General features: G+C 38.8%; 1 protein-coding gene across 1 annotated transcript in view; it reads left to right on the plus strand.

The window, feature by feature from the left end:
* Nucleotides 1–6427: 6427 nt before the first annotated feature.
* Nucleotides 6428–14895, plus strand: part of LOC104276941 (ephrin type-A receptor 6-like) — a gene marked incomplete at both ends in the record, with an annotated part of 25966 nt that continues 17498 nt past the window's right edge. The window contains 2 exons of the mRNA XM_009873427.1: nt 6428–6475; nt 6894–7056. Of these exons, the coding sequence (XP_009871729.1) occupies nt 6428–6475; nt 6894–7056 (211 nt within the window). The remainder of the gene's footprint in view (nt 6476–6893; nt 7057–14895) is intronic.

Genomic DNA, 14895 nt, shown 5'->3' on the forward strand with positions numbered 1-14895 from the left:
GAACAGATTAGGGGATGTCCTGCTGGAAAGCAGCCCCATGGAGAAAGACCTCGGAGTCCTAGTGGACAGTAAGTTGCCCATGGGACAGCAAGGTGCCCTTGTGGCCAAGAGGGCCAATGGGATCCTGGGGTGCATTAAGAAAAGTGTGTCCAGCAGGTCTAGGGAGGTTCTGCTCCCCCTCTGCTCTGCCCTGGTGAGACCACACCTGGAATAGTGTGTCCAGTTTTGGGCTCCCCAATTTGAGAGACAGGGATCTACTGGAGAGAGTCCAACAGACACTGTGAGGACGATTAAGGGACTTGAACATCTCTCCTGTGAAGAGAGACTGAGGGAACTGGGGCTGTTTAGCCTTGAAAGGAGATGGCTGAGAGGGGACCTTATTAACATATAGAAATATCTGAGGAGTGCGTGTCAAGGGGAAGGGGACAATCTCTTCTCAGTGGTGCCCAGTAACAGAACAAGGAACAATTCCTATGTTAGAACATAGGAATTTCCACCTCAACATGAGGAGAAACTTCTTTACTGTGAGGGTGACGGAGCACTGGCACAGGCTGCCCAGAGAGGTTGTGGAGTCTCCTTTTCTAGAGACTTTCAAAACCTGCCTGGACGTGTTCCTGTGTGGCTGCCCTAGGGAATCCTGCTCTGGCAGGGTTGTTGGACTAGATGAACTCTAGAGCTCCCTTCCAACCCCTGACATTCTGTGATTCTATGATTAATCACATATTGACTATACCTAGCAATTACCTACCATTTTGTTGTGTCTTGTAATGCTGAAGTTCAGGTGACCCTGGAGGTAATTGCATGCTATTGTCATAGATGATTCCATGGGAGAAGTAAGGAAGAGATTGGAGATTTAATTTCATGCTGGACCAGAGCTATAATTAATAAAAATCCCTACCTTCCAGAATTGTGGTCATTCCTTTAAAATAGTGATGCTTCCTCTGTAGGTGACATTGTATGTATCTTTCGGACTGATATATCTTGGAAAGAGGGAAAAATGTGAAAAAATGGTCTCATAAAAGATTCTGGGTTTTATTATTTGTGCTTTTATTCACACATTGATAAAGTCTGAATCATGGAACTCCAAATCTTCTTTAATGTGGTACTTATTCAGCTTTGACATTGTGCTTTAGTGCACAAGAGAAAAACCTGATCCCTGTGGTATATAGATTGAATCATTATTAGTATTTCTTTCTGTTAAGTGATAGCGCCCCTAAACAGCTAAGTAGGGTTATATGGCTTAAGTACAGGATTTTCATGTAGGAGGACAATGGATATAAACTAGAAAATGTATCTGCAGGCAGTTGATAGTAAATTCAGTTACTGTCTCCCTGGATTCTTTCTGCACACTTATGTTTGGAAGGTTGTAGGTACACAGTATGTATGTTTTGAGCTGGCAGAAGCCTTTGAAAACCCTTTCCTCGGTGTCAGTTTAAGAAGTCTTTTCAGCTACTCATGGGACTTAATGAACTGAAAACCTTGATTGTTATTCATAAAATTAGCTAGACACAGAGTAAACTGCAAGAGAGCAGTATTTCCTGGAACTTCCATTATTTCTTCTAAATGATAGACAATTATATTTGGGTTCTTTTTTTTTTTTTGCGCTAAACACTTTTAATTATATATGCTTTTTGTCATTCATAGCATCACAATGCAAACTCTTTGCTGTAAGAGTCTAAACTGATAAAAAGTCATCGCATTTCAATTAGACTTCATCAGTATCTTATTTCATGTAAGTGCACAAACACTTCCTTTCTGTGCTTTTTCTCTCTGAATTAACGTGAGGAGTGAAATCTTAGCAGCATGTTGACATAGGTGTGGCCTTGGTGTGCAAGTGTTCATGACATCAGGTGGAATCGCCATTCTTTCGAGCATATCAGAAAAACTGTAAAATAACATCTAGATATTTATTGAATATGATATTAATGAAGTAGCTACTTTGAGTGAGTGAAGAACTATCATTTAATCTGATGATGTCATACAGTGGCAATGTTTCTTTACAGCATATGTTGATAGGACAGATCTAACTATTCTGGTGCATTGCAAAAGCAGAAAGCTTTTCATTATTATTTATACTATGATCCTGCTACTCCATTAAATCAGTTTGTCTGCTTAGACTATCAGTACCATTGTAACTTCCATTGTCAGTCTATTTCTTTAGATATGAAAAAATGTCTTAAGTATAAAGCCATGTATAAAATTAGGATTGATACAGATTCAGATACTCATGCAGAGGTGGCTACAGGAAAGAGTTTGACACTGAACTCCCATGTGCATGAATTACTCCCATAGTTCATGCACAGACCAAAGTGTCACAAATTTGTGGACACTGTCTCTCATAATCAGAACTGAATCCACTGGCAAGAATCACACAAACAATAAGAAAAAATACAATTTCCTTAGAAAGAGAGACAGCATTTTCAAAGTTTGTGATGTAATTCTGTTTAACTTAGATAGCTTGCCATAGGCTCTGTATTACATTGTGTAGTAACATTAGCATCACTTGTCATTTGGATTATATTTATGGTTTGATTACAGATTTTCACCAAGATAAATTTGCAGCAGGCTGTGGAAGAGGTGTTATGAATTTCTTCATATCAGATTCTGACTAGTAGTTATATGAGTATATTATATTAGATAGACTCCTTTGATGTTTAAACCCTCAGCCCCTGTGCTCTCAGAACTGCTTCTTGTGAATCCTATATCTTAGGATCGCAAATGCTGCTCTGATACTAGTGTGAAGGATCAGAGTATTTCTTTTACTTCTCTTTTTATATGAATTCTGAGCCAACAGTTCACTTCTTACATGTAAAGGGAAATACAGCCATATCAGTGAAGCTTTTATTTTGCAGAATTTGTGGTAGTACTCGGTAGTTATCAATAAATAGAGAACAGATGTAGTCCTTGACATTTCCCATTGATCCTGGTCCCGTCACTGTCTAGGTAAGAACTTTAGCACAGACCATACTGTGGCTCTTTCTAGCCCACCAAACCATGTTTCTACTTTCAGTGGGAATTACAATCTGTGGCAGGGGGCACAATGCCTAAACTTTGCCACAACATAAAATAGAATCTAGTAAAAGCGTGCACTAACAGGCAGAAAGTACATCTAAGTCCTGCAGTTTAAAATTATCATAGAATCATAGAATGACCTAGGTTGGAAGGGACCTTAGAGATCATTTAATCCAACCTCCCTGTCATGGGCAGGGACGCCACCTCTTGACTAGACCAGGCAACACATGGGGACCGAGGAGGAATCGAACTCGCAACCTCAGTGTTGTCATTGTTGTCAGCACCGCACTCAACCCACTGACCTAACCAACCCCCTAATTCACTTTTTGAACCCAGAAGCCGTTCAGAAGTAACTGCTCATTGTCTGTGGCAAGAATAAAACAAAACATCCCATAATTCTCTGCAGTCTAGAATTCTATAGTTTTATTCTGAGATCATCTTCAGCTTTCCTGGGAAAGATTGTGGCAGAAGGAGTGGTCAATCTTGAGAAAAGAATGAAATTGCTTGTCTCTCTGTGGAAAGCTCTGGCTTTCCAGGTGGACTACAGATCTCATCACTGACATGAGAAGGGAGTAACAGCAAAGCACTCACTCTTTGGAAAATTGTCCTTTGTATGAATCGGGTCCAAAAGGGCTAATTTCTTTGTGTGAAATATGCACATAAAACAATGTGAAGTTACCAGCTATTAATCATTTTGTCTAGAGTCCGAGCAACTTTCTTCACAGGTAGAAGCTTCTGAAGCTTTTTCTTCTCAAACACAGCGAGGTGACAGGTGGTTCCTTTTCCCTTGTTTCCCTTGCAGTAACAAATCCCACCCCCTTTGCTGTATGACAGCAGTATTACTTTTATGAACGTGTACTCCTAGACTTCATCGTTCAGACAGTGCGATGGATGGTGTAAGAGACTGCAGAAAGGACAGAAGAAAGGAGATGGGAGGGCATGGAGATGGGATCCTGCAGGCAGCCCCAGGCACATGGTGAGGAGGCAGCAAGCCACGCAGACCTTGGAGGTGACCGGAATAACTTCTGCTGCACAGATGGGACAGGCAGAGATGGCTACCCCTCAGGAGGTTGTTCACCACAGCTTTCCCACATGGATAGAGGGACCCATTCTGTTGATTCAATGTTACCATCACAGTCCTTGTCACACTCATGATCTTTGACCAACTACTACTAATAAATTATACATGGTAACTGCCTGTCCACATCCCTGGTTAGGTAGCCATGGTGTCTCAAATACTATGTTTTACACAAGCAGAAGATAGCCTGTAATAACAGATATAACATAACAGATATAACAGATTTTTTCACAAGTCATTCCCAGTTCTTAGCTGCCACTGGCTTTGTTCTGCAGGCTTCAGGGAGTAAACTTATCATTGGATTTTGGGGAGTCTCCACTATTTTTTGACAAATTTTCCATTTCCATCATCTTCGGAAGTAACTTGTTTCTTTTTACAATTTCATCAAATTATTTCTGTAATCTCTCCAACAGGTCAATAAAAAAAGTAAATTGTTAAATGCTTAGAACTTGATTTCAAGCAGCCTGGAGAAAGGAGACGTCTTGAAACTTTTACATCGTACAGTGAAATCCCTTAGGTGCTGGTCTCCTTATCTTACAAGTTGTAGATCCTAAATAAAAATTTCCAGAGCATTCCGGGGTGTCAAGTCTCCACTCACCTATGTCTGAGCCATGACAGATGGTACATATAGTACTCAGTAGAACTTTGAACTGAAGCATGATAATACCTGTATAAAGCAAGCATTTGCTCTTTACATAACCTTTAATGAACATATCCAGAATCTTTACTTCACTCCTGCCATGTCTTTACCTGGACTGAAGTGCAGGAACAGAATCTTGTATTGCTACTGTATTTAAAAGGCAAGACCATTGGGCCATACCTGTCATTCAGTGTGATCCTACAATAGTGCAAAAGCAGATGGTTTGGTTTTGGTTTTCCTAATTCTTAGACTGATTTTGAGCTGGTCACGAGCTTGTGTTGAAAGACTTCGTCTCTTTGGGAAGCAATATAAACTCTTTAGTCAGCAGCTTCGTTACTAAATAAGTTGAAGTCTTATGTTCTCCAAGTTTGCATACCCTGGCCAAGTTACATATTAATTGCCCACTGTACACATGGAAGACATGGAGGTTGCACATATATATTTTGCACATATATTTTTTGGTCACATATGTGCTATTTTTCAAGTTGAAGCAAGCTTAATCACAAAAAAAAAAAAGCTATCACTTTTAACAAGTTGACATTCTGTCAGAAGAAAATTTCTGAAATTTCTAAAGTATGACTAAAATACACTAACATGTTCATAATTGGAATAAATATGATAGTTATAGAAGTTGTTAGATGCTATATTAATTGTCGTCTACACCCATAAGATTACATGTGCACTTTTTCTTACTATTTCAATTTTAATATACACTTATTGCTGTTTCAAAATTTAGTAATACTCTGTAGAACAAATAAACCTTCTTACTGTAGTTTCTCAAATTATTTCTACTGTTCGAAGTGAGCATAAAGTGCAGTAATTTTAGACATTGTTTATTGTTGCCTTTCTTCTCCTCCTTGTCTTAGCAGAATCATTAGGTGATTTTTGTGTGTCTTTATTACATCATGGCTGAAGTTAACTCAGGATGTTTTATATAAATCTGGGGTTTTTATGTTATAATATGCTGCTCAGAAGAGGGTAACAGTCCGAGAGAATCTAACTGAAACCTGTTCTCCTGGTTATCTCTCTTTCTGTAAACCAAATTGTTTCCTTCTTAACAGGCTGGAAACACCCTTTGAATAATTTATACATACTCCAATGTTACTGCGTGATATAATAAATGTATATGGTGCCCTATGGGTATCACAGTTGGATAGTTAAGCATATGCCAAGGACATTTCTGCTCGTATGTCAGTTTGGAGACAAATCTTGCTGCACCAAAGTAAAGCTAGCCTTAAGGCACCATATAAAATATTACAGATGACTGATTTATGAAGTGACAGTAACTAATGACAGAGAATAAACTCTCTCTTCTTTTAAGTCATGGCCTCATGTGAAAGCGTTGTCAGCAACCTGTCTAGTAAAGCTGCACAGCAATCGATATGGCTGGTCTCCATACTTCAGCAGGTGGTCTGCAGTGGTAATTTCCAGTAATCTCTGCACACTGTACTTCTTGGTGATCTCCGTGAGAGTCAGAAATTCTCAGCAGATGCCCAGGTTTTACTGCTAGAAGTTTAAAAGGGGACGTCTGCAGAGAATGTTTCTCCTTTTAGAGTGTGAAAGGGAATTTCCCGTACGACTACATTACAGCTACCTGCAAAGAGAAATTAAGTTCAACAGCACTGAAGCAGTTGAACCATGCTAGAAGTTTACAGACGTTAAAGAAAAAGTTAATTTTTATTTTCTTTTACCCACAGGTCTACCCACGGATAGCGCCGGCATTTTGGCACTACCTGCGGGTAGAAGTGAGTAGCGGGTATTTGAATACTCCCACATCTTTACTTTATAGCTTTCTAGTATTTACTGGCTTCCTAATTTGTCCATTGTGCAAAAATAATTAGCTACCATTCTAGCTGCCATTTTCTGTGAACGTAGTCTTGTACTAATTCCATATTGTTTTGACTACAGCATAGTTACTTACCCAAGTCACAAAGATGTGATGTGTTTATATCCAAGACAAAGAAAAATAAATCTTAGTCAAGGCCATATCATACATTATGACTATAGCACAAAGTCAAAGTACAGAAATCCATACCTGCACCTCCTTCTATAAACACATTTTACATTCATGAGCCGAATATGGAGCTTCAGTTCTGCTATATCATTTTTGCAAAGTTTGTAAAACTCAACTTGATATCATTTCTCCCCTCTTTTGTCCCTCAGGAGCATGAGCAGCTCAGCTATTCCTCCACAAGGTCCAAGGCTCCAAGTGTTATCATCACAGGTCTCAAGCCAGCCACCAAGTATATATTTCATATCAGAGTCAGGACGGCAGCAGGATACAGCGGCTATAGCCAGAAGTTTGAATTTGAAACGGGAGATGAAAGTAAGTTTCACTAAAGAAACAAAAAATCAAATACTGTAGAAGTAGCATCTAATTCTAAAACAGATATTGGGAGTTTGAATGGCTGAATCCATATGATTTGCTTACAACAAAATGACCATACTTACGTAATAAAAACCAATTAAACCTCAGCCTCATACTTCTGGATTTATAATAGCGAGTAGAAATTTTAGCCCAACGTTGCAGCTGAAGGAATGTTTTCTACTGCAGAATTTCCTTGTGGGTCCTTCCTAGCCTGACATATTCTATGATTGTATCATCCTTAAAAAAGGCTTAAAAAAGGCCTTGATTTTGACTTCTAGAACGCCTTTGGTAAAGCTTTCTGTAAGTCCAGCAGCTTCATGCAAGCTCCATCACTTTTGTTAAGTGATGGAGTCTTTTCCCTGTAGTTGTTAGTGCTCCCAGACTCTACAAATAAAAAGATGAAAAGTTTTATGTGCATTTCCATCAACCAGTAAGCCTACTAAACTTGCCGGTAAGAAACAAAAAGCCTACATATTCCTACAGAATATGCAAAAAGGCTTGATGCTATGTGTGATATTCATGCTCTGAACAATTTCGTATTTAAGTCATGTATTGCCCTCCATGTTTAAAGAAACTGCAAAGTATTTACAAGCATTTGAAATAAAATTAGTGTGGTAGAAAAAACACTAAACACTCATTAATGAAATTACTTTAATTAACTAATTAGGTATACCATGCTTTTCATTAGTGTTTTAGTATTCAAGTTGCTTAAGCTAAAGTGCAGACTGTAAACTACGTAAGTGTTTTCAAGAGCACCCATGGGTTTGTGTTTCATTTCCATTGCTTCTTAACTTCTATTTCAAAAATGTTTTAGGGTTAGAATTCCAAGTGCTTAATGCCTGATTGGACTTATAAAAAATTTCTGGGTACTTAAGCCAATTGGTTTGTATAGAAGTTGAGTACTTGGTTGCTTTGAAGAGTTCTCTCAGATCCTGTGTGCATCTTCTGATGCAATAAATAATAGGCTTTGGGCATCCAGGGATGTAACTCTTATCAAAAGTAAATGACATTTAAAATTCTGTGAGCCTGTGCCATATTTGTGACAATGTGACTTACCCATCTAAATCAGGAAGACTGGTTCCAGTGACGTTTCTCTTACTGATGTTGGTGATAGAAACATCTCCTGGGAGTGACTCCACCGATTCCTTCCCTGCCCTGTGTCGTCTTCTCAGTTGCGCTAATGCAACTGGCTCTTGGGCTGCACGGTGAGCTAGAGCTCACAACACTTACACCTCTATTAGTTCTAAGTACTCAGTGTCAATACTGATAGTGAAACATAAACACACATTATATATTTGCTGTTTACCAGTATTTATTGCTTAAACTTGTGCCTGAAGTATTGGATTTGTTATAAATCATGTGATTGAAAGGAAATGCAGACAGAAGAGTGGTTTTTCTGTGATCAGTTGAGATGGAGTTCAAAAGAAATTCTGCTGCTGTTTGAAATGGTACCTGGAGCTAGATAAAGCCTTTGGTTTAATTAAAAGGGTAGTTCAAAGGACTCTGGTCTTATTCAAATATTTCTATAATACTGCTTTAGGTTTTAAAGGGAAAAAAAAGTGAAGAGCCTGATGGTAAATATTATTTACTTCAAACTTAAGCGGTACTCAGTGACCACTCAAATGGTGCCCTTTAAAGCAATATCAGATTATTATGATCGTCCATTTGTACCGCTTTCATGACACAGGACAAATGAGTGTAACGCTGTAACAATTTCAGACAGCTAATGACAATAAATTGACATCTGTCAATATACAAATATATCTACCACATTATCTACCATATACAAATAGTCTTAATTTAAAGTCTTTTGGCAATAGGCAGCTCACCATATTTACACATAGACAGCACCAGTGCTTAAGCCTCATAATTAAAAACTTACACCTTATTTCTAGCCTGATTTTTTATTTAGCTTGTACCTTGTGACCCTTCTCTGCCAAATTAAAAAGCCAAATACTATCAGAAGTCTCCTTATCTAAATGTGTATGCCATTTTTAATAATTCTTGTCGTTCCCATAAGTGATATAAATGCTCTCTCTCACTCTAAAAGTCCAATTTTTTCCAAAAATTGAACCTTTTTGTATCTCTCCAAAATTTGAACATCCTTTAAAAGTATAACAGCAGAGATTAACTTGATACAACTGGAAAACTAAATCTGTTTATGATGCCGTAAACATACCCAACACCACTTACCTCCTTATCATCGAATTTTTTTGTAGATCTAAGCACTTGCCGCCTGAACTAGAGTAGTGTCTAGGATTTTTCTTTAAAGTGGTAGACAAGTTGTAAAATACTGATGGTTCGTCAACTGTGGGATGTGTATATCAGTCTCCTACAACATTTTGTCCTTGGCAGGACAGTGCTGTCACACCTTCTGCAATTTGCTGGTCACACTATCTGCTGCACATCACTGGTATAGGATAAAACCAGATGCATCATTATTGGGAACACTAAGACATTTTGGTATAATTATCAATCATGGTGCATGAGGCAGAAAGGAGACCAACTCTGTAGCAGTCATGAAAAGATTGAGCTAATCATGCAGTGATGATCTGGTTTTTGGGAATAACCAGTAGCCTGGGGCAGCCATTGCTTGGGAGCATGTTGTTATTAAATTCTTCTCCCTGCTGCAGAGATCAATAAATGGAACATCTAAAAGAGTAAAATTTGTGCTTTCTTTGTCAAAGGAAGTGGAGTTACCTAGGAAAATCAGAAAGATCCTCTTCAACGAAGCAGGGATGGATGAATGGATGTTGCCAGGAATTTATTCCACTGTTAAGAGGGTGCTGCTGAGAAGCGTAATAACCTTGCAAAGTGTAGTAACTTCTGCTTTTGACCATGTTCCTTATTGCCATTATCATCCCATGTCATTTGTTCCAGGGCAAATATGCTTTAATCTCTATCTGTATTCTCTCTCCTTCTCTATTTTTCTCTCTCTTTCCTCTAACTAGCTGTTTACAGAAGACATTTGTTTGTTTGTTTATTTTTTAAAAATTCATGATTCAAAGCATTATTTTTTTTTTCTGGAGGAATGATTTTCACTGTGTCATGTCAGAGGCCCTTGTGCCTAAAGGAATTTGTAAAATATTGAACAATTTAGAGCTGTTAGGCAGTGCTGTGTTTTAATGCTGTATCTCTCTTGTGCAGGGCTTGTTCTAAAACTAAGGGCATTTTCCATGTCAGCCTTCCTGTCATTAGGGAAAAAAAAATTAAAAGGGAACTAGTTGGCTTGTTCCAGAAGGTACCTAAGGGACAGAATAGTATGTGTGCAGTGTGGACTAGTGCTTTGGCTGAACAGAGTGATAAATGTAAACATGTGATGATTTTTAATCCAAAAACAATGTAGACTTTTGTATACTTCAAGTAAGTCACATGAACAGTTAACAAAAAATGAAATCAGAAAAGCTAATAGCATACCTGTTTAGGTATTTTATAAATTTGAGGACTATGAAAAATTATTTGGCCTGATTTTGATGAAACAGTAACTTGAATTTCTTTACCTTAGTCACAGATGGTGACTTTCTTGTATTGCCAGATCTGCTGAATTCTTACATTCTTCCTTCTCTTCCCACATCCACAAAATCTACACTTTTCAGCCTCAAAACATGCTAGTTTGGATTTGCCAGCAAATGTGATTTAAACCCTGACCTGCATTCTTTCCAGGACTCCAGAGCTCAAGAGAGGCATCTTGAATCATTGATTCTCCAACAAATGAATGCAACAAAGCTTGTGAGGTCTCTAGAGAACACGTCTTGTGAGGGAATTGAGTTTGCTTAGTATGGAGGAGGCTGAGGGGAGACTTCATTGCTCTCTACAACTACCTGAAAGGAGGTTGAAGTGAGGTGGATGTTGGTCTCTTCTCCAAGTCACTAGCAGTAGGGTGAGAGGAAATTGGCTCCAGTTGCACCAGGGAAGGTTTAGATTGGATACTAGGAAAAATTTCTATACTGAAAGAGTGATGAAGCATTGGAACAGGCTACCCAGAGAAGTAGTGGGGTCACCATCCCTGAAAAGTTGTACATGTGGCACTTCAGGACATGATTTAGTGATCATGGTAGTGTTGGGTTCACAGTTGGACTTGATGATCTTCGAGGTCTTCTCCAACCTTAATGATTCTTTGTCTCATATTTAGAAACTATCTTGCTGGATCTCTCCCCATGTCTGCCTAGTCTTACTGTTCATTCATTTGTAGCACTGGATAACTCAGAGTGTCTTATTTTAATCTTGAAGCATTTCCTTACTGTGTTTTATGTTTTCAGCCATTTGTTCTTCAAATCTGACTTTGACCCATCTGATTTCTCTGCTGTGTGTGCCCAGAAGTCCCAGAGACTTTGCTTTTCCTCTGCATTTCCTATACAAGAGCAACATTCTTGCTTAGTTCTCGCTTAGAAGAACGCTTAGAAGAAGGCTTTTCAAGCAAATAAGTACAAAAAAAGTTTTAAATTCCTATGCTTGTGATGACATTATTTTCCCTTTTAAAACCCCTTTTTAAGATTGCCTTTCCATTGTCTCCTTACTTCATTCCTCATTAGATTGGAGCCCATGAGCTCACCAGAGCACAGCAACTGCAGCACTTCTGAAAATGTAAAGGTTACCCTAATTAGACCTCATATTTTTCTTTCTTTTCTTAAGCACTGTTGTTTATAACACCTTGTAAATCCGTCTGACGTCCAGTTCCTGTCTATTAGAGCTCCAGTTCTCACTGTCCACACTTACCTATCTTACAGCTACTCACTGGTATCTGTCTAGCTGTCTTTCTGTCACTTTTTAATCTTTCAGTCAGCTGGAAGGTCTGCTGCCTTATAGATGTCAACGTGAAAAAAACAAACGATGTAGCTAAGAGGCAGAAGTGAGCTGTCATCAGAGGCTCCAACCCTTCTATACCAAATACACAACATTTTAAAAGATTTTGGAGAAATTTGCTAAAAGAAAAGAAAGAACACAGCTAGAAGATTCTCTCTGTCTTTCATCTCCTTGGACCGTGACTCAAACATCTGCAGCACTTCTTCCAGTCTGCCCAGAGAGGAAGTGAAGAAGCATCAGCATATTTCCCTTAAGACCAGAGAGGAGGGAATGTGCAACACCTTATCCACACCTTTGAGTGAATGTTGAGGGTTAGGGCTGGGCCGGCCACTAAACACTGCCAGATGCTCTCTAACCCCTCTCCCTCCCCAAACGGGAGGGGAAAGGAATGAGGCAGAGAGACTTACAGAGAGGGAAAGAAAACTAAAACAGCTTTAATAACACAATAATAAAAATAGTTAACTATATACAAAATATATGCAAAACTGATATCAGACATGACTCCCCCTTCTCGATAGCAATCATCATTGATGCTGCAGAGCAGGCAGCACTGGGGAGGCCCTAGGCTCAGCAGCAGAGGGGAGCTGGATACAGGAGCTGGATTCAGGAACTCAGGATCAGGATCAAAGGCAAAAAATCGGAAAGAGTCCTCCTTGGACATCAATCATTGAAGAAGAGTCCTTAACCTCTGTGATCCCTCAGCTTTAGACTGAACATGATGTATACAGAATGGGATACTCTTGCTGGTCACCTGTCCTGTCTGTTACTCACTGGAGATGCAGCCTTTTACTTCTTTGTGACCCCTTTTAGTCCTCAGCACCCCCAGCGTGACACACAAGATCCAGCAGTGACCTTGGTCACTACAGAAGCAAGTATAAGCAAGAGCCTTTCTGCATACCAGTCCCAGGCAGTAACTGTAAACACCAGGTGTTAACACTTCCAATAGCAGACACTGTCTGCAGAAACATGCTGCTAACTTCAGAAAGTGCAGCGTCTCAGAAGAGACTGAGCTGAAAAGTAAAATCATTGTACAGAATTGGTCTGGTATAGCTCAAACCAGGACAGTGAAAAACCCAGAGAGAAGCTGAGACAAGATGTGGATGTAAGAGCAGATTATAGACAGAACTGACAGCAGGCTGGGTGCAGAAGGGATTTCTGGTCATGCTGTTAAGCAAGGAAGCTGGAATGATGCAGTTAGATGCTTTAAATGTCATTTCAGGCATATAATCCTAGTTAAGCATGAATAGTAACAGGAGTGAAGAGGTTTTGGATACATGTACAATCCACACTGCAGTTTTGAAATGAAGTCACCACTTTGACTAGACACATTAGATGCAGCTACAGTGTGTTTGAAGAGTTTTGAAACCCAAACATTATAGTATACTGTCTAGTCATCTGCTGGGATAATAATAGGTCCTCCTTTTCCCTTGTCTTATGCTATTCATTTTTTAAAATACGTTTTTGTCAAAATGAACTTATTGAGCAGTCAGGCGGAGAGAATGAAACATTCTACGAGACAAAACAGCCAGCCCAGATAGGTAGCTAAGCTTCCTTATGAGTCGTATCACCGCTACTGTTTTACATACTACTGTTGCATCAGCACTTCCTCAACCCCTTGCCTATCAACTTTGTCAAGTGGAGTATGGCCCCATACATGACACAGCTACATTCATCCCTGTGATCCCAGAGCCTAATCATCCCTGAACTGGAGAAATTTGGGTGGCACGTAGTTGGCAAATATTGAATCATGCACTGGACAGTGTAGAGACAACAAAACACTGATTTTATCTATATGAATGCTCACCATGTGCCTAACAAATGAGACTCTGGAAAAAAATGCTATATACTTCTATGATTAAATGCAGAACTCTAATGTGTACACACAAAGAGATGAAATAAGGTTGCATGAACTTGCTTGGCTTTGCAAGCTACCGTAACTGTCTTTCAAACTGATTTTTTCTGTCTTACATAATGAAGAATAGTCCTAGTGAGAAATACAAGGATTTTGTACCAATATGCATAGCTGATGGACAGGGAAAAACAAAGGAAGAAGGAGCAGGAAACTCTTAACAAATGTTCAGGAACATACACAACAGAAACAACACATGTTAAATCTCTTATTATTTGCAGCTTGAATGTTACATTAAGAGAAAGCTGGAGAAATGAGAAAAGAACAGAGAGACTGAGAGACATGCTGAATGTAATTTAGAATTACAAAATGCTATAAAAAAATCTAATTACTGAGTGCTCTTGATTACTATCTTCTAAATAGTGTTTTATGGAATCTTTTACCTGTATGTGAAGAGTCTGTTTATGCGCATACACTAGTGCTTATATATGTGTTGTTCATTGCACTGTGCCTTTATTGATTTCTAGAAGGATCACTTCAAGCAAAAATAAGTGTTTCCATCATTGTGCCTTACCTGCCTCTGTCAGTTTTTAACAAATGCACATTTTCCAATTATACTTGTCTGTCATTTGACATTTTTATCTGACAAGTAAATTAAGGTCATCAGGAAGTTTCAGGCTTGAAAGCCTCTTATAATGATTTGGCTACTTGAAAAAATAAATCCTAATGTATTGAACTCTGGCACCTCTGCCAACACAGTAAAACACAAACAAGAGAAACAGAATGATAACTTTTAAAGTATGTAGTCTCAACTAAGAATTGTATTGCTTAGAGGGGGAATGAACTAAGTCAGTTCGGAAATTCTCCCCTTCATGAATTTAACTATATTCTAGATAGAAAATATATATTATTAAACTGATAGATTACATTCTGTTTTAGCTAAAACATTGCTCCATTTGGCAGAAATTATCCAGAACACATGACTTTCTTCATCTTGATAGCTACAGAGTGCTTACTTGGACCATGGAATCAGTCTCTACATTTGCACCTTTAATTTGCATGAAGAAAGGCTCCTTAGCAATGATCCGTAGAAGAAAAACACAGCTAATTTATCTGAGCCCATGGTTTGCTTTTTTCCTGCTTAA

Source organism: Apaloderma vittatum, unplaced genomic scaffold (assembly GCF_000703405.1).
Source record: "Apaloderma vittatum isolate BGI_N311 unplaced genomic scaffold, ASM70340v1 scaffold6220, whole genome shotgun sequence".
NCBI classification, from domain to species: Eukaryota; Metazoa; Chordata; class Aves; order Trogoniformes; family Trogonidae; genus Apaloderma; species Apaloderma vittatum.